This window comes from Castor canadensis, chromosome 15 (genome assembly GCF_047511655.1).
Source record: "Castor canadensis chromosome 15, mCasCan1.hap1v2, whole genome shotgun sequence".
Lineage (NCBI taxonomy): Eukaryota > Metazoa > Chordata > Mammalia > Rodentia > Castoridae > Castor > Castor canadensis.
Window position 1 is genome coordinate 37149884 of NC_133400.1, and position 21733 is coordinate 37171616.

Below are 21733 nucleotides of genomic sequence, written 5' to 3' on the forward strand. Positions count from 1 at the left end.
TCCTTCGGGAACAATCCTCAGTGCCATCATGGATGCTACTGTCTGCTTTAGCTGTCAGAAGAAACCTCTTGCACAGCAGCTACCGGTGTGATGCTGTGCCTGCCATAATTCTCATGCTCAAAATGAATGATGCACCTAGTCTCTTAATTCTTCCAAATTTAGAGAGCAGACATGGAGATAGGAATAGTAGAAGTATAGCCTTTGCTTCACTCATGCCTTTAAAACTCAGTGTATCTGATTGGCAAGGCTTAGTTTTCATTCAGCACCTCGGATGCAAGGATATCTGGGAAATGCTCCTTTTGATTTCTAGACTTCCCAGCATAGGAAAGCCCAAAAAGCGAATTAATGACACCTAAATAGATAACTTGACTTTTGGAGCCATACTTCAGTGGAGCAAATACAGTTGTGTTTTCTGTCAACCTTAGAATATAGGCAGTAATCTGAACACTTTGTTTATTGACACAGTGTTTAAAGGACTATTGTCTCCTTGTATGTAAGCATGGGCATGACAGACTTGGGTAGTTTTGCATGTATTGGCTTCTTTGTCCACACCAAAACCTTTTTATTGTCGACTATTCTAATGTTAAATTGAATATAAAGAAGATCAGAGTTGAATCTTGTAAAGAATCAAAGAATTCTTTTCCTCAAGTATAGATACCAAAATAATATAAAATGCTTGTTAATTATATATATTCTTTCTTTTTAGATCCTAATAATATGACCATACTCAATAGGACTTTTCAAGATCAACCACTAGTTATGGAGTAAGTATGTACTTGCTTTCTTTGGAATGATTTTAAACTTGTAAACATAAAATCATACATAAGAAGCTACTTTGCTAAGTAGTATTGACATTAAATTTACTCCTGATAGGGGCTTGTACCCTTAATTGTATGATATTTCTTTGCAATGATGGAAATAAAAAGCTGAGAAAATTTATTATTTTGAGAAAAGAAACAGTTGTGGTTTTTATTTTTGTTTCATTAGCTTCAAATATGGCCATTGTAGATTTATGGTGATAATAGTCATAACCATTACTCAAAGAATTACTATAGCAAGATTTTGATGGGTAGAAGAAAGAATACAAAGTTTTGTTTACAAAATAAACATTATATTCTGGTATTAATGAGAAATTTTTGTCTTTTTTTTATAACTTTTTGTGTTATTTGCCAAAATAGACTGATACAGGATAATTTATTCCAAATTTCTAACAAGATATTTTGGTTATGATATAGAGACCATTCTTGGAACTAAAGCAAAGTATGTACACATTCTTGTTTCCAGAAATGCCTTTGTTACGGTTATAAAAATCAATCTTACATCAATAGGTCAGTAGCCATAGAAGTCTAAACTATAAATCTGTAAATTAATCCTCTTAAGTCTTCTCAGCTTGATTTCTTTCATAGTTGTGTGTTTTTTCATTGTTGTTATAATAGTCAGTGACAAGTAATAATTTTTATACCAGCTAGGGATTATTTTTTCTGGGTGATTTCTCCTAAGCCCCTCTAAATAAACAAGTTAGATCATTACTCTGAAGTAAGTTTATAGAAATTAGCATTATCTCTATAGGGATAGGCTAGATCATGCAGAGCTTACAGACAAAGCCAAAATCTCACAACAAAAGTTTATTCCTGGTTCATTGTACAGTATGTCCATCATGGATCAACAGAAGGGTCTGCTTAATAGCATTGCTCAGAAAGTTAGGCCATCAGAGACTCCTCAGTATTTGTAGCATGTAACATCCTTCCAAACGCATGTTCTTGTCATTTCTACAACATGCTTAGTGAGGGCAGGTGGTGGGTCCAGTAAGACAAATAAAATGTTTTGGCCTGAAAGTCACAGGTGTCACTTCTGCTAACATTTCATTGACTACAGACAGATACCAGTGAACTCTGTAATGACTTCCACAGCTACTAAAAATTTTTAATTTTTTTTCTTTTTAAGCAAAGTTATAAGTGATGCTTTAATAAAATAACTGCTTAAATTTTTTATAATGTTTTCTTTCCAGCTTTAATGGTGATCTAATTCCTGATATATTTGGTATCACAAATGAGTCGAGCCAGCCACAGATACTACTAGGAGGGTGAGTAAATATGATGTTACCATGTAATTAATTGCATGTATTGTTAATGCAGGACTGTGTGTCTATGTGAATGATTGCTTTAACCATCAGAGAAAAACCAGCTTATTGGAAGTCCTTGTTTTTAAAAAATTTTAAGGAGTATTTGGCCAACATACAAACTTTCTCAAAAAGTCTGGATTTGATATGTAACTGCTGTATGTATAGAGCTAGCTTATTCCTTTTATCACTCTGGAAATTACAGATAAACTTCATTTAAATATTGGCTCATTAGATGTTTTTACAAATGGAAGCCTTTAATTTAATTAAGATGGATACTTGCAGTCTTGATTGGATCCACATTAGTCACATTATCTTCTAGACTTTTATTGATAAGATATACTTCTTTATTTCATTTGTTCAGTGAACAATCAATAATTTTCTAAAAATTAAGCATGCCCTTAAGTGCTGGAAACTTTTCAGTGATACTTTATTCTTGACCAACATGAATACTGTCTCTCTTATTATCCAAGCATGTAATTCTTAGAAAAAAACTGCCTGGATTTCTTGAAATTCAAACACCATCATAATGGACTTAAATGGAACTATCCTTCTAACACAAGGACAATGATGCAGGGTGCCTTTCATGAGATATCTTCAACCTGTTATTTCTATAACTGATTAGACAAAATTTGGTTCAAGAGTGCACAGCTCTTTGCTTTTTTGACTGTTGAGGGAATGTAGAGAGCCACCTTTATCTAGATGTCCTCTCCTCAATCACTTGGAACGCTAATGAATTTATTTTGTTTTGGAGAAATAGTGTGTTTTTATGACTAGTTTTTGAAATGTAATTCATAAGCACAGATAAGTAAATTGTCAAAATGTAAGGTATTCTGAGGAGAAACTGTCAGGATTCCTATCACTTTTTCTGAAGGCTTTCCATAAAGAATATGATGCTTATCATAATGAACTTCGAAAGACTTATTATGAATCATGGATGAGAAGCCTGTTTCCCCTCTCCCCAGACTTTATATACTATCTGAGACCAAGTCTACTTTAGAGATATTTTCCTTTGGGCACATGTCTGGGAGGAACTGTATGAATGGGGAAATGCAAACACCAGACCACTCCACTCCTACCACAGCAAGTTGGGACTGCTTAGGAAACCTTGTCTTTTCCTTTCCTCTATTCAAAGTCATACATGCAGTTGGGAATGTGATGGTGACTTATTGCCTGGCTTATTTCATGATAATCTCCATTTTAGTCAAAGACATGACTGGAATATCTTTACTCTGAATAAATTTGACCTCTAGAAATGAAAACAGCTATTTTGAAAATTCAAACAGTAAAAATGATATTAGTATCATTACAGATTTTGTGCCAGAAAACTGTTTAGATTTGTCATTTGATCATGCCATAGCTTATTTATTTGTTCTGAATTCTATATTAGATTTTTTATAATATTGCTTGAAAAAGTGTAACTTTTAAAATAGAAATGTTATCTCATTATGACTTTAGTATTTCTCTATATAGTTATCTTCAGAAAGTAAAAATGCTTGAGAGATACAGTGGCTCACAACTTGTTATCCAGCTACTTGAGAGGTAGAGATAGGAAGATCAAGATTCAAGGCTAGCCAAGCCAAAAAACAAAAGTTATCCAGACCGTATTTCAAAGATCCAGGGATGGTGGGCCACACCTGTAATCCCAACTATGCCAAAGGTGTAGATAGGAGTATTACAGTCAAGGCAGGCCTGGCAAAAAGCTTACAACCCTGTCTGAGAAAGAACTAAAAGCAAAAAGAGCCAAAGGCATGACTCAAATGATTGAGTGTTTTAGCAAGTGCAAAGCCTGAAGGAAAAAAATCCACTTATTCTTCCTAACGACATGTTTCCTTGTACTTTCTATACATTATATTCTGGTATACTCCAATATAAGGGAGTAATACTTTGTTATTTTATGATATCTCTCATTTAAACTTTATTTACACATGAAACATCTTAACTAACCTTAGTGTAAATGATAAGTTTGAATCCAAGATTTGTTTTGATGCCAATTTAAAGAATGAAGTTGTCTGAATTCACAGAAAAGAATTTCTTTTGGGACTGGGGGTATATCTTAATGGTACAACATGTACTTAGCATGCACCAGGTCCTGGGTTCAATTTCCTGCGCCAAAGAAATAAATAAATAAAACATGATTCAAACAACAAAAAACTGAATATGTATGTATGTGGAAGCAAGCATAAATAACGAAAGTACATTTAGGCCATGTGTTAGTTTTCCATCCCTGTGACAAAATACCTGAAATAATCAAATTAAAAGGAGGAAAACTATTTTGACTTGAAGTTTCAGGCTAGGGTGAATTGACTATTGTTTTTGGGCCTGTGGTAAGGCAGAACATTATCACAGCGAGTATGTAGCAGAAGAGGTCTGTTACCTAATGCTTGCCAGGAAGGGAAGAGAGAGTGGAAAGAGAGAAGAAGGGAAAGAGAAAGCAAGTACAGGGCTGTCAGGATCCCAATATCCCCTTCAAGGGAATGAAGTTCCACCTCATAAAAGTTCTACCACCTTTATAGTGCCATGGAGTAGGCAATCAAGCCTTCAACACATGACCTTTGTGGGACATGTAATGTCCAAGTCATAACAGGCTATATCCGTTTTATAAACATATGCATAGGTGTATGAGTGAGAAAGGCATCAGTATTGGCATTTTTACACTATTTACATGATTTTGATTGCCAGTTGAATTTCATTTATCAAGAAGTCTAAACTAGCCTCATTTGTCAAGAAATCTACCTTTTGCTGCTGTACTTTCAATACAAGAATAAATGTAGAATTTTTAAACCTGTTGAAATCACCATAGGAAGGGGACTAAGGTAGAAAGGAGAAAAATAGAGGGATAAGCCCATTCGGCCTTATCACAATGAAACTTCCTGTATAGCTATTGTAAACAAACAAAAATGTCTTTTTTCGAAAACGGAGAACAGGAAGGTAAAGCAGGTCCTGTCTGGGGATTGGTACGAGTGAGAGGGAGAGGATATAAGGAAAGTGTGTGGGAGGATGAAAATGAAAAAATGAGACCTATGGAAACTAATCCAGGAATGGGGTGTGGGTGATTCAACTATGATATATTGTAAGAACTTTTGTAAATGAATAAACAATGAATTTAAACAATGTTTCATAAACAATGAATTTTTTTTAAATATGAGAAAAACTAAAACGTTTTATGAGTATGCCAGACCCAAGATTATCTTAATTAAGTTGGACCAACATAATAGTTTTATGTAAAGCTTGCAGTGATCTTCAAATAGTGAGCAAATCCTTTCATAGGATTTGAAAGCCCGAGGCTATATCCTGGCTCAGTACATACATGAAAATAGATTGCCCACAGTAAAATAAGCACAGCCAGGTTGGCTGGAGTAAAGGTGGGTATGGTTGATCTAAGCAAGCAGAGGATTCCATGCAATTGGTCTGGTGGGGATTATCAGACAGGGTTGGGTGCTAAAGCTACAGAGTATAGGAAATAATTGAACTATGTCAAAGGCAAAACTTTAGTTTGTGCCCAAATTGACTTCATAAAGACTCATGTCATATGAAATCATGTTATAAGGTGCCATATTACTTAGAAAGAATACCTGGCTATTACATGTAAGAGCAGCTTCTGCAGTTCTGTGGGATTATTGTTAATAAACATTTTCTATAAAAGAATATTTGAAAGTGACATGAATATTCAGAACACTGGTTTTAGTATTGAAGTGAAAACACCTGTAATTTTAATCAAAGGTAAATATAATGTTTTCTGTTCAGATTTTCTGTAAATCACATACTGAGTTTAAGCACATTTCTGGATCAAGCCCAAGTTATATTTTTGGTGATCTTAATCTAGGTATGTCATAGATACATAGTTTGCCATACTGTTTACTATATAGGTAGTTGCTTTTTTAGGGGTTTGAACTTGAAATTTTTAATTAACGCACATTAATTTTACATATATATAGGGTACAGTGAGATGCTTTGATACATGTATACAATATGTAATGATTAGATCAATATAATTGTTATATCTGTAGTCTTAAACATTTATCATTTCTTTATTTTTTGAACATCAAGATTCTTGCTAGTAGTTAGTTGTGTCTATTTTGAATTGTTAATTGTGTGGGTGAGTTTTTTCCCTCCATTATCAGAATTAACTGTATCCTCTACTTAAATGCAGTTACTTATTAGAATCTAGAAAGAATAAAGCTCAAATTGTTCATTGAACATTCATCTTTTTTCTTATTATAACCAATGGTTCATTTATCAAATTACCCTTCATTTTTACTCTTGATATTTTTTGCTTGGTGATGTATTAGAGAAAATATCATAAGCATTTGTCTTAATGAAATTATTATGCTATATAAACTGTTGCTTAAAAAACATAAAGATTATATTTATAACACAATATAAAACCAAATAAAAACCCTAAAAGCAGCTTTTAACTTTGCAATCAGCTTTAGTACCCAGAGTCTTAAAAAAACGTGGCTATAAGATCATTCATGTTTTCTCAGGATTCTCCTGGCAGCCCTCTCCCATTCTCATTCTACATACCATGTATTTTTTAACATTGTTGTAAGAAGCAATCCATTAGAACTTGAAAACTTGGAATTTTTATCAGTATTTCCATGAAAATATAACATTAGTTTTCTAACTTTTCCAAAAAACTTTGCTGTTAGGGATAAGTTCATTTATTTTCCCAATGTTTCTCACCCAAATCTTTTCTTCTCAAAATTAAATCACTGAAATACTGAAAAAACTTTAATAGCTGACATAATTTTACATGCTATGATTACTTCAAAGGACATGTTATAGTTATATAAGGACCCATAATTTTATTTTCTGGAGTTCTACCACTTTGGAGGGATCACTTAAATTCATGTAAGACTCCCTGGTGATTTATCATACTGCTTTGTTTTAGAACCTGCTTGATACTTAAGTGAATCGTTTAAAGTATTTTCTAAAATTATTCACCTTATTTTTATTTAAATCCTACTTTTAGATGTATTTTTGTAGAAACCATTTAGAATATATCAGTTTCTTTTTAGAAAAGCATAATTTTATGGTTTCTATGCACAGAAATTTGATAACACTTCACCAGGAAGGTACTAAGTAATTGTACTTAAAATAATGTCTAGTTTATTATACTTCTGTTAGCATCTGTTAGAATTTTGTTTCATACTCTGAGGAAAAGCCATTTTGTATTATTTCTTTCATTATGCTTTACATATATATTTAAATGAGTCCATTCAAAAACTAATATAGCTTAGGCAAGCATGATAGCCAAGAGTATAATCCCAACTACTCGGATTGGAGGGGCAGAAGCAGAAGGATTGTAAATTCAAGGCTAACCCTGGCAAAGTTAGTGAGACCTATCTCAAAAACAAAAGGGCTGGGGGCATGGCTCATGTGGTAGACCCCAGCCTAGTATGAGCAAGGGCTTGGGTTCAATACCCAGAACCACCCAAAAAAAAAAAAAAAAAAATATATATATATATATATATATATATATAATTTATGTGTAGGTATATATGGAGAGAGAGACAAAAAAGAATAAAATTTAAAAAAAAAATAAAACTAGTATAGTTTTAGCCAGGTGAGGTGGAACATGCCTATAATTCCAGCACTCTTGAGACTAGGGCAAGAAAGATCCTTTGTGTTTGGGCTATATAACAAGACCCTGTCTAAAAAGAAAAAAATTAAGGAAAAAATGCTATTAACCTTGTAAAAAACAAGGTATCTAGCATATATTACAATTCTGGTTCGGTATGCTAAGGCAGGGATCCATTCAGCCCAAGTGTTCTAGACCAGCCTAGGAACAAAGCAAGGACTGGTCTCAAAAAAGCAATAAAATGTAACAGTTTCAATCAAGATCAGAATAATTTCTGGAAATATAGTCTTTTATTAGGTTTTTATTGCATTCTTTAAAAATTGATATGCTGTTGAAAATGCCCTTCAAATACCTGATTTTTAAGTCTGGAGGTCTACAATTTCTGAATGAGTTTCATAGTAGTTTTGAGAGGAACTGTGAGTTCAGCATGGGGCACGTGCTTCTTTCCAGGCTACCTGTCATTTACTGTTTCTGCATGCCCTAGAAGCCAGTGTTGTTAGACCTGTTTCTTCAGTGGACTATTGTTGCATGCCCTATGGAAGTAGTCATTTTGGGATAAAGAATGGATATGGCTAAAATAGTCTCCACATTTTTTCTTATGAACATACACGTTATTGCTGAGAGGTCCTTAAGATTTGTCTGGTCTCACACCTTTCAGTTCTAATTGAAACCCAGAGCTAGTGAATTATTCAACAGCAGGAATTGATGAATTTGTTCTCATGTGATGCTCCTTTTTCCACTCTTCTCCCATACATCCTTCTCTACAACATGCCCCTCCAGAGAAGCCATACCATGAAATTACAGTTTGTCTGAAGCTTAGAGTTGGAGGGGAAAGGAAGAGTGGAAAAGAAAATCTAAAATAAGCCTTCTTGTTTTAAAAAATTTCAAATAAATCTGGGGCTGGTACTTTACATTAGTGTCTCCTATGCCCTTGACTTCATTTCTGTTCTTACATTAACATCCTTATATTCACAAAGAACCTGTTGGTTTCTTCATGAAACCTCTCACCATGTATATGGCTAGTGTTTTCATAGCATCATGGCTCTTTTCTAAGAAGGAGCATTCTAATGGGTGTACACAGATGCTGTAGGTCTCTTAAGACACAGTTCTAGACATTAAACAGCATCACTTCTGTTGTATTCTCTTAGTCAAAGTAAGTCTAAGAACTAGTTAATATCAGTGAGTTTTATAGGGGATTATAGACTATATAAAATGATTGATGGAAGCAAGACAAGTTTGAAATCCAGAAGCGCGCATGAGGTAGTAAATAATGCGGCCATCTTTGGAAACACCACACAGTAGTCTGCTTGTTTGCCATAATTAAGGACATGAAAAGGAATATGCAAGTATAGGTTATTTTAAATAAATCATTGCTAGTTCCTTGGCTTACATAGGTGTTCTTACCTAAAATGGATGTGCTTAAAAACTTCTTTTCACTAAACTATCTCCTTATTCACCTGAGAATGCTATATTCTTTACCTTACTAAATCTTACTAATGGAGAGTAAAATCTAGGCACCAAACAGGAGAAACCCCCTTTGATGATTAATAAAGATGTCCTAATAAAAGAACTTTTTGTTGTTCTCTTTCTTATGTGTATTTCTCTTAGGATGAAGCTTAGCTTCAAAAGCAGGTATTTTGGTCCACACTGAGATATTCAGAATTCAGAGTGCAGTTTTGATAATAGTGACAGTTTTTGTTTTAATTACTTCACTTCTTTCATCCTAGACTATTGTCAAGGAATCTGTTACTGTTGAAAGAGAGCCTTGGGAGAACAAAGAAACACCAATTCCAAAAAGCAGATCTATCAACTACTCTTTAGTTCTCTATCCCTGGGACACTTATTGACCAGGAAGATACTTTTCATGGCAGAGTAATTGTGAATGATGACAATGATTGTTTCAGGTGTGATTGGAATGTTCTCTAGGAAAATCAAACCCATGGATAAAATTTTACATAATTTCTTTTATATTTTTAGAAAACAGCATTGTATATTATCACAACAAAAATGCCATTTAAAGTATGCATCTTATTCTGTCTTAGGAAATTTTATATTTACTACTCTCTATATCCTATTAATAAGCAGTAATTTTACATACTAGCTTCTAATTTAAATTTTACTTGCTAACTTCTAATAATAAATTCTAATAATTTATTGCAGTATATATCTTTCTCCTAAAATCACCGGTAAAAAGTTTGTTGTGTTTTATAAGATGAGAAAGAAATGGTATTATTATTTCTGATTTTTATTTTATTTTATTACTTCAAAAACCAGACCCCAGAGTTCAGTGTACACATAACATTTACTGAAGGACCCTACTATGTCTTTTATCATAGGTTGTATGCAAATTATTTTAGCTGCATTACTGTAAGCGAACAAATGACAAATACAATATTATTTTACTATCTTCTTTTTGATAACTTATTTTATTGAAATGAATGGTAATTTCATTAGACCTGCATTATTTTAAGTATGACTGCTTTCAGTAATCTCAAAATATGTTCTGTAATTTCTCAGCAGTTACAATATTCCAACACAAATTTATTGGACAAATGAAGTTTATTTCTGGCCCAAAATAACTTTCATTTGGACATTGATTTGAAAGTAAGGTCTGGCTTTTCTTATTGGGTTATATGGCAAAACTTCTCCTTAAATTGAATGAACTACATCTGTAGTTCTAAATGTGATTTTAACTTTTCATTTATGAAAAATTTCAAACACTTATTAAAGAGAATGAAATAATAAATTTGCATGTAATATATCTGTCACCCAGTTTTAACAGTTACCAATTCATTGCCAGTTATTGTTTTATCCACACCTTTTCCAGCCATTTCTCTGTTTATACCTCCTCCTCAGACTTTAAATCTATAAATATTTTTATATATCTGTAAAGGGCAAAGCTATTTTTTAAAATTCATAATCACAATCCATTTTCACACCTAAAAAATTAAAGCTAATTTCTTAATACTAAATTTTCAGGGAGAATGAAAATATATTTAAAGCATATGATAAAAATATTTAAAGCATATGATAAAAATAGAAACAGTTTACTGAACTATGTAATGTTGGCAAAAATGTAATAAAATGATTCCCCAAACTTTTTCTTAGTATATGTGGTTAAATGAAAAGTAAATGATATAGTTAATCGTAGGAATGCCTTTGGTATCCGTCTTAGAAATTGAGAAAGTAAATGGCTCTAATGAATGCAATATACACTTTTTTGCAGGTCAGAGACTTTACAGTTACTTGCTTTCAATAGTTTAAAGGAGAATTTATTTGATAGAGCACTAGGAATCACTTTTGGTGATAACTGATTTTTTACATGACTACAGGTGAATTCAAAGAGTTGAGTTATTTCTCTAATAAATACCCTTTCTATACCAAACTACTTAATTATATAAAGAACATTTCTTAACATTTATATTCATGAAAATATATAAAATCGACTTTATGGTGAATTCTGTCTCATTCTAGCAATAAGACATTATTTAAAGAATAAATAAAGTAACATATTATGAAGCTCCACTCATTGTACTTCCTATAAAATTTTACCTGTTTTAATAAGCTATCAAACTGTATGTGTTTTAATCTATTATCCACTGGTTATTAAAATAATTCAACCTCAGATTTTTATTAAAGACAAATCCATAAACAAAATTAATTTCAATAGTAACTTTAACTTCTAGACTACTTCATAGGCATATTTTTCTTTGAAGAATTATGCTAGAGTCATCACTAAGAAGACTTCAGATATAAAAAGTTTTACATTGTAATACAGTTCTCTAAGAAAAAATGAGTGCCAGAACAAATTCAAATATTAAAAAGTAAAAGTGTATAATTTCTGAATAGTAAAGAAGACCTTGTTCGTACATTTTTGGGTGTTTGTCTTGAGTTTTTTGTGAATGGTGATGGAGAATGATTCAATGTTTTGTTTATATACTACTAGATACATTTTTTAAAGTAATCATTTTATTTTAAAAGTTCAGTAAGTCTTTTAAATTCGAAGATTACCTATTTTGCAGCTACTTAAGATGACAAAAACTTTTAGCTTATTTTCTTGGAAATGGAGTTAAATGTGTTAGGAGGTACTGTTGCGGGCCAGTGTTGAGAGCTCTTGCCTCCAGGGGCCAAAGAATTGGCTTGTGAGGCAGCAGATTGACTCTTGAGACAAGGTCAGCATACAAAGTGGGATTTATTAGAGAGAAAGGAAAAGCTGCCCCTAGAGATGCACAGGGGGTGCAGAAAATCAGTAGCTCTCTGTTGTTTATATATAGGGGTTTTTTATTTGGTCCTTCTTGTTGGGGAGGGGAGTCAGGAGTCAGGGGGTGGAGTGGTCTTTTGACATATCTCTACAGGATCATACACACAGTCCTGTGAAAGCCTCCTGTTTATAGGCCTTGTGGCAGTTTTGAGGCATCCCCAAGGGGGCCACGACTTGTGAAACCTCATGTCCCTTTATAGAATTTAGGGCTCACAGTGCTTTTATGGGGGATGGAGGCGCTGGCTCATTTTTGTATTCTGATCCCCCAGACCCAACAGTACATAGTTTTTCAAAATAACTTTTGAGTATATCTGAGCAAAAATGTTTGAAGACCACTAGTCTAGAAGTAGATTCTCCTGAAGCCAAGCCCATCTCCAAGTAACTATGTTTTCCTGAATATCTAATTCACTACAAGGTGATCATTGAAAAGCGAGGATTAGCTGTTATTTCAAAGAGCAGTTACCATAGACAACCAAAAGCTACCATTGACATTAATTACGTTTAAATTCATCCTGTGATAAATGTTATTATTTGTAATTAAGGGTGATGGTGGCCACAAATTAGAGCATCTTGACATAACTATGTTTTCTGTGTCTGTGTGTGTGTTGGGGGGAAGCTCATAATTGAAGTTTTCTAGAAAGGTCAAGAAATGTTAATGAATAGACTCACTATGGCCTAGAACTGCCCATTTCCTTCATCTCTGCTGTTTCTTTTGTAATAATCAGAGCAGTTTGTATTTGTAACCTTAGCCTTAAAGAAGAGTTGAGCAGATAATATGAGAAGATTACAGTTTATGAGTTTACTTGCCTGAAAAATATGGTGTCTATTTCTTATTACTAAAAAAACAGAAAACCTTTGATGTGGACAAAAAGCAACTTCAAAGACTGAAGAAAGGAATTTTATTTTCAACTATAAATTTTAAGAAATTTAATTCCAATAGACAATTGTATATATTTTCAGTTTCCCGCCCTGTTAAAAGGCAGTACTGAGTGAAGAGCACTTCCCTTCTGCCCCCACCTTTGCAAAGCATCAGAATGGCAAATAGACATTGTATATAAAATAAACTAAGGGTCAGCAACTGCCTTTTATGTGATGTAAGGCAACAGGAAAACTTCAAATACTATAAAAAAACTTAACATTGATTTGGAATGTTGAAGAAGTTAAAAAATGCGAATAATATTTTGCTGGGAGTTAAAAGTTCAAATATCAAAAGGGACCAAGAAGGAAACAAAGTGAAGCAGTTTTGGAAGATTGGCACTAGGTCTCTCTGACAAGGGCATTTGCTTGCCAGACCTTTTCACATTTCAAGAGAAGCTAGAAATCAAGATTTTTCTGTCATATCTGATGAAAAATTTTAAAGTTTTAACACTCAAATTAAGATTTTTAAAGGAATACATGGGTTCAATAAAGCACATCTTTATGCTAAATTTGAACCATAGTCTCATTTTCTGACTTGCGTATCACTGTTCTAGTAATAGTAATTCTTCCCTTGAAATACAAATTTGGTTAAGTAGATCCTAGGACAAAATGTCACAAGTTAGTTGAGGCTTTCTAACTTTCTAACTATAACTTATTTCCAAGTAAACCTACTAAAATTTTATAAGGAATGAGATCAATAATTACTTATGGTAATTAAAAGCAGAGCTAAATGACCAACCTCATTGAGCTCACCTCCATAAAACATTGTGTTTTTAATTCATTGAGGAGTGACTTAATAATGCAAATTTATTGAGGAAGTCTTTAAAAAGAACTCTGGATTCAACCTGTCAGAAAATTCAGTCTGATTGTTTGTTAGTAATTAAAAATGTTTGTTTCTATATATTTTTTTGTGTGTGAGGTGGACTGGAGTTTAAACTCAGGACTTCAAGCCTGGGATGTAGGTGTCCTACCACTGAGCCTACCTCCAGACCATTTTGCTGTGATTATTTTGGAGATTGGGGTTTCACAAGCTGTTTGCCTAGGCTGGTGTTGAACCATGATCTTCTATATCTCAACTTCCCAAGTAACTAAGATTACAGCTGTGAGCCACCAGTGCCTGACTAAAAAATGCTTTAATGATTAGAAAATTATAGAATGAAGGAATAAATAAATGACCTCCCTTAAAATGAGGTGAATCAGCCACTATTAAACTGGACTTGGAATTATTTTGAAGATTTCTAACACTGTGTGGTATTAAAAGAAGAATAATCAAACAAGTTGTTTGGCACAAAATTACTTTATAACAAATGCTAAATGCAATTTATTTTAATATTTTGTAATTACTGTGATTTTATGGGGTTTGAATTAAAATAATAAAAGAAGTTTGTGTGAATATTAGTTTGTTTTTTACTATGTTGTTTAGGTTAAAGTGTAATTAAGCCCAGTGTGTGATAAACAGATTCTCACCTTTGGGGTATTGTGAATGGCACTACTAAAGAGCATTCTTGTACAGTATTTGTTTGAATACCTGTTTTCACCTTTTTTGGATATATAGCTCAGTGTAGACATGCAGGGTCATATCGTAACTCAATGCTTAGTTTTTAAAAATTTTTCAGCAGCAGCTACACCATTTTGTGTTCATACTATCAATAATTGGTGAACCTGTTTCTTCACATCCGAGTTGCTAACTTCTTATTTTTCTCATGTTGATAATTGCCATTCTGGTGCTTGTGAAGCGGTTTCTCATTGTTATTTTACTTGCATTTCCCTCATAACTAATGTTCTTTAGCAACTTTTGATGAGAATAAAAGACAGTTGTAAATCTTTGAAGAAATGTTTTTCCATCCTTTTGAAATTATATCTTTTTATCCTTCAGTTATAAAAAATTCTGAACACTAGTCCCTATTAATAGAGATGTGATATTCTCCCATGGTCTTTTCATTTTCTTAATAGAATCCTTTCGTGCATAAAGGTTTTCAATTTTTATTGAGCCACTTTATCTACTTTTTTCTTTTGTTCTTTGAGTGGTGTATATTTGTGTGTGGAGGGGGGGTGATATCTAAGAATCTGTTGCCAAAGCCAAGGTCATTATATGTACCCCAGTGTTTACTTCTAGGAGTTTTAATGTTTTAGCTTTCTGATCAACTTTGAGTTAATATTTTGCATATGTTGTAAAATAAGAGTCTGAATCTATTCTTCTGACATGGTCCAACACTTTGGAATTAATATTTACTTAAAAGAATTATCATTCTCCACAGTTTAAAATGCCACATGTTTTCTGTGAAGCATCTTCAATAGAAAAATGTGTAGAGATAGAAAGCAAAATAGTGGTTGCCAAGGGCTAGAAGGAGTGACCAATGAGGATGAGTTTCTTTTTGAGGTGATGAAAATGTTTTGGAGTTTGAGAGTGATAGTAATTACATACTCTGAATGTATGAAAATTACTGAATTGTATAAAATAAAACTAAATTTTATGGTAGCTAAAATATATCTTAAAAGCAAACCTTAAAATGTTTAGTAGGTGGAGATTTTTATATTTTAGAACAATACTCCTTTAATATTTGCCCTAAGAAAGTTGTTTTTTAATATTTTAGAAATTTATCATGGCATCCTGCTTTGACCAGTCAAAGTAAAATGCGAATTCCGCATTCTCATGCGTTTATTGATCTGACTGAAGATTTTACAGCAGGTGAGTTGCACACAGATGTTCAATATTTGCTTTGATTTGCTTAAAAATTAATTTTATGAGTTTTTAAAAATTTACTGTGCAAAGTCATGGGTTTCCATACATGTGTATTATATGCTTTGATCTTAATCGTCACCACCACACTCCCTTGTTCCTTTCTCTTTCCTCCACCATGGTTCCTTCCCCCCAAATAGTTTACCATTTAGGCTCATGTATTTTTATTTGTGTTTCCTTATTTGCATTTATGGGTCTAGATTCCACATATGAGAGAAAACGTGTTATTTGTATTAGGAGTCTGACTTACTTCATTTAACATGTTGATCTCCCATTAATTCCATTTTTCTGCAAATGGCATACATCATTCTTCTTTATGGCTAAATACTCCATTATGTATATATACCCCATTTTCTTTATTTGTTCATCAGGTGATGGACATCTAAGCTGATTCATAAAGTGGCTATTGTGAACTGTGCTGCAATAAACACCTGGATTTGCATTTATCTCTATTGTATGTTGTCTTCATTCCCTTAGGTATATGCCCAGGAATGTTATAGCAGGATCAGATGGTAGTTCTGTTTTCAGTTTTTTGAGGAGCATCCCTACTGATTGCCATACTGCCTGCACCAATTTACATTCCCATTAACAGTGTATAATGGTTCCTCCCTCTCTCATCCTCTCTAACATTTATTGTTTGTTTTCTTGATGATAGCCATTCTGACTGGGGTGAGGTAGAATCTGTGTTGTTTTAATTTGCGTTTCCTTTATGGCTAAAGATGTTGAATGTTTCTTCATGTGTTCATTGGCCATTTGTATTTCTCCTTTTGAAAACTATTGAATTCATTTGCCTATTTATTAATTGGGTTACTTATTCTTTTGGTGTTTAACTTTCTGAAGCTTGTATGCTCTGAATATTAATTCCTTGTCATATGAATAATTTGCAGAGATTTTCTCCTATTCTGTAGGCTTCCCTTTCTATTCTTTCCTTTGATGTACAGAATCTATTTAACTTGATAAAATCCCACTTGACGATTCTTATTTACTCTTTACTAAGTATTCATTTGCTTTGTAGCTGAATGTTAGGATTAAATTGTTAAAAGTTTGTAATATTATAACATAATGTATAATGTAATAAAATATTGATTCAAAGCATGGAAAAATATTGAGTGTAACAAACACATGTTTATCATTTTTATTGCTTGTTTATATCCTCAGATTTGAGTTCTCCAGTTTTTATAAGTTCATAGTCATTTTAACAGGTTGCCTAATGTTTCTTTCCTTTTCCATATAAAAGTTTTTGATTAGTAAATGCTATAATTTTAATTAGAAGAAAAATATTTAGCTTAAAACCAGGTATGGTGGTGCTTATGTGTCATCTCAGCACTCAGGAGGCTGAGGCAGAAGGAAAAATTAGCTATATACCAAGGGGAAAAAAAAACAAGTATATAAAACGTTTTATTATGAAAAATTTTAAACATAGAAAATTAGAAGAGTAATATGTGCACACTTGATCATCATCACCTAGCTTCAAGAATTGTAAATACTGTATGTGGCCAATCTTGTTCCATCTGTACCCGTATCCACCCCAAATAATTTTAAAGAATATCCCAAATTTATAATTTCATTTGTAAACTCTTGAATCTGCATCTCTTAATGATAAAGGCATTTAAAAAAATTTTTTATTGTTTTATTATTCATATGTGCATACAAGGCTTGGGTCATTTCTCCCCCCTGCCCCCACCCCCTCCCTTAATACCCACTCCTCCCCCTCCCTCTCCCCCCCACCCCCTCAATACCCAGCAGAAACTATTTTGCCCTTATCTCTAATTTTGTTGAAGAGAGAATATAAGCACTAATAAGAAGGAACAAGTGTTTTTGCTAGTTGAGATAAGGATAGCTATGCGGGGAGTTGACTCACATTAATTTCCTGTGCATGTGTGTTACCTTCTAGGTTAATTCTTTTTGATCTAACCTTTTCTCTAGTTCCTGGTCCCCTTTTCTTATTGGCCTCAGTTGCTTTTAAGGTATCTGCTTTAGTTTCTCTGCGTTAAGGGCAACAAATGCTAGCTAATATTTTAGGTGTCTTACCTATCCTCACCCCTCCCTTGTGTGCTCTAGCTTTTATCATGTGCTCAAAGTCCAGTCCCCTTGTTGTGTTTGCCCTTGATCTAATGTCCGCATATGAGGGAGAACATAGGATTTTTGGTCTTTTGGGCCAGGCTAACCTCACTCAGAATGATGTTCTCCAATTCCATCCGTTTACCAGCGAATGATAACTTTTCGTTCTTCTTCATGGCTGCATAGAATTCCATTGTGTATAGATACCACATTTTCTTAATCCATTCGTCAATGGTGGGGCATCTTGGCTGTTTCCATAACTTGGCTATTGTGAATAGTGCCACAATAAACATGGGTGTGCAGGTGCTTCTGGAGTAACCTGTGTCACAGTCTTTTGTGTATATCCCCAAGAGTGGTTTTGCTGGATCAAATGGTAGATCAATGTTTAGCTTTTTAAGTAGCCTCCAATTTTTTTCCCAGAGTGGTTGTACTAGTTTACATTCCCACCAACAGTGTAAGAGGGTTCCATTTTCCCCACATCCTCGCCAACACCTGTTTTTCGTGGTGTTGCTAATGATGGCTATTTTAACAGGGGTGAGGTGGAATCTTAGTGTGCTTTTAATTTGCATTTCCTTTATTGCTAGAGATGGTGAGCATTTTTTTCTTGTGTTTTTTTGGCCATTTGAATTTCTTCTTTTGAGAAAGTTCTGTTTAGTTCACTTGCCCATTTCTTTATTGGTTCATTAATTTGGGGAGAATTTAGTTTTTTAAGTTCCCTGTATATTCTGGTTATCAGTCCTTTGTCTGATGTGTAGCTGGCAAATATTTTCTCCCACTCTGTGGGTGTTCTCTTCAGTTTAGAGACCATTTCTTTTGATGAACAGAAGCTGTTTAGTTTTATGAAGTCCCATTTATCTATGCTATCTCTTAGTTGCTGTGCTGCTGGGGTTTCGTTGAGAAAGTTCTTACCTATACCTACTAACTCCAGAGTAGTTCCTACTCTAATGATAAAGGCATTTTATTTATTTACCATCAGAAGATTATTTTGAAACAAAAATTAATAATTTTTATATCATTAAGTATCCAGTCAGTATTCAAAATACCCCAGGATTCATAAAGGCAAAGAAAAAATACCTGTGTTGTAGAATGTCTCATTCTGGATCCATTTTTTTTTTTTTAAATTGTGTCCCCTGTAGTGTCAGCATGTTACTCTGACCGTCCCTCCTTTTTCTTTATTACAGCCAATAAATTTGGAGTCTTGACCAGAGTCAGACTTTTTGGGGAATGGTGTGTATGTTCCAGTGCTTAAAGAAGACATGCAATTTCAGTTCTCTATCATAATGTTAAAATTGATTACTAGCTTCAGTTTTCCTGAGCACAGTTCATCCCTTGTAATGCCCTCTAAATAGTTTTAGGAGCTGTGATACTCACTGTCAGCTCCATTGTTTCAATAGGAGTTGCACAATGTGGCATGCTCTCACTCCTCTTCGTGTATTGTTAATTGGAATTTTCTATTAAAAATATAACTCCCACCATCATATTGAAGTACAGTTGAAACATGCAAGATAAATGCTCAATTTTTTCTCTATTCCCTCCGTTTTTTTACTAGCTTCAAAGGTACACAATCTAATTTTGCAATATCATTTTGTTCAATAAGCTAATTACAAATGAGTAAATCAGGCCTGGTTGCTGCTAAAAGTAGTAAGACTTTTTTTAAGTGTTCCATGATGAAACGCCCTAAGTTTTATTTGTAAAATATGTAGTAAATAAGGATATATAACTTAAACCCTTTCTTATCTCTGGATTGATTATGAATTTGCTGGTGCTTAGTATCATCACTAAGACATAGTTTGCAGCCATATGTTATAGTACACACCTGTAATCCTTAGCTACTCAGGAGGTAAAGATCAGGAAGATCATGAAATGAGTTCAACCTGAGCACAAAGTTAGCAGGACCCTATCTCAACCAATAAGGAGGGTGTAGTGGTATGGGCCTGTGATCCCAGTGACATGAGGGGCATAGGTAGGAAAATCGAAGTCTGAACCTGACCCTGGGCAAAAATGCAAGACCTTATCTAAAAAATAACTAAAGTGAGAAAGGTCTAGGGTTATGGCTCAGGTGGTAGAGCACCTGCCTGGCAAATGTGAAACTATGAGTTTAAAAAAAAAAATTGCATAGTTTAGAAAATTTTATCACTCATATATATATACTTTGAATTTTACTATTTTAAAACAAACAAAACCAGCTCTTTTCTCAGTAAGATTTTTATAGTTCTACCTTATTAGTTTCTTGTGTATATTTAGGCTAGAAAGAGAAGACATTTAAGAAGAGAAAAAAAATAATTTTTAGTGTGGCTTATCTAGTATGGTAAATCATATGAAACTCCCTATAATAAGATTTTGAGTACATTGCCATAGAAGTTGCCTTAAAAGTTCATTTTTCAAAAGAGAAATTCTATAGTTATAGGCTCTTTTTTTTTCCTGATGGAACTGGGGTTTAAACATAGGACTTCATACATGCAAAGCAGGTGCTCTACTATTTGAGCCACACCTCCAGTCCATTTTGGTATGGTTATTTTGGAGATGGAGTCTTGTGAACTGTTTGCCTTGGCAGGCCTTGAACTGCAATTCTCCCTATCTCAGCCTCCCAAGTAACTAGAATTACAAGTGTGAGCCACTGGCACCTGGCTTAGGCTCATTTTCTTTCATCTCATTCCTACTTTATCTCTCTCTCCCTATCTCTCTCCTCTCTCTCTTACATACACACACATACTCTTAGGAAAAGTCTGAGGTTTCTGAAACTTACTTGCTTTTACTTCAAACTGTTAGACTTCCTTAAACAATACTAACTTTACATTTAAATATGTAAAGAATTGTTATATACTTTTACACATTCAGCAAAAGCCACCTTACAAAATTTTGTAATGAAACAAATCAAAAGCTATTTGTTGGTAAACAGTTGTGATTTTCAACTAAATAATCTGTTGTATAAAATGTAAAGAAGTTCTCTTTGATGAGTCAACTTCTGACTCATATAAAATATATGAGGACATTTTAAAGTCCCAATTATTAGACTTGTGTTATTGAAAACCATTTCTGTCTTTGAAGTTGTGTGAGCAAACACTTATTGGGCACCTATTCTATATAAAACCCTTTGTAATTCAATATGTTAGTTACAAAGATAGAAAAAAATGCTTTCAGTCATCAAGAGCATTTAGTTTACTGGAAGAAACTGACAAGTTTATGCATAAAATGTGGCAGATTGGTTATATTCTGCTGTGTAATGACAAAGGAGGTAGTAAGAGGAGGTATTCTCACTACTCTTAGCGCTGTAGAGCCTTTCACAATTGATGTGAAAATTTGACCAAATTTTTTTAAATGGACTCTTTGTCCATAGTATGCTTGTTCTTTATAGAAAGGTTTTTCAAACAATAAGCTTATGGAAAAAATTCGTAATATAACTTGGACTTACAATGGGAGACTAGACATGGAATGCTGGCAGTGAATTCTCACTAGCAAATAATGTTTTTTTTTCTTTCATACATTTTATTTGTTCATTTTTTTAAATTATCAAAAATACAGCTTTTAATGATTTATTCAGTATGGTTTTTATGTATTTTACTTACCTAAGTACTCCTTTTTAGAGCAGTCATTTACAGTTTTTTATTTATTCTGCATATTGCTGTTGTGCCATATTTGGTGCATAGTTATCTTAAGCTGAAGTTAAACAAGTATAAATCTTTTTTTAAGGATGCAGAACACTTTGGTGTTGCACTGCAGAAAAACAGAAGAACGTAGGTTTTTCCCACCATTGCCAACACGGGCTATACCTTTTTAAAATTGTTGCCAGTTTGATGGGTGAAAAAATGGTATTTCATTATGATTTTGATATTCATGTCTCAGATTATGATTGGAATATTTTTTTCATATGTGAGTTGACCATTTTGGTGTTCTCCCATATGGTTTACTGTTTTCCCTTATAGATTGCTGGCTTTTCATAATTTACCTACTTTGGTTAAAATTCTGTTATTCTGTCAACAAAAGGAGTTATTCAAAATGACTGGCAATGTCTGATGTAATTTTCTAAATAGACTGTAGGGATTCAAGCTT

General features: G+C 33.4%; 1 protein-coding gene across 2 annotated transcripts in view; it reads left to right on the forward strand.

Annotated features, from left to right (window-relative positions):
- The window catches only part of Itfg1 (integrin alpha FG-GAP repeat containing 1), a 247457-nt gene that overhangs the window by 6990 nt on the left and 218734 nt on the right, over nt 1–21733 (forward strand). For both annotated transcript variants that reach the window (XM_074056051.1, XM_074056050.1), the window contains exons 4-6: nt 707–764; nt 2009–2083; nt 15477–15571. In XM_074056051.1, the coding sequence (XP_073912152.1) occupies nt 707–764; nt 2009–2083; nt 15477–15571 (228 nt within the window). The remainder of the gene's footprint in view (nt 1–706; nt 765–2008; nt 2084–15476; nt 15572–21733) is intronic.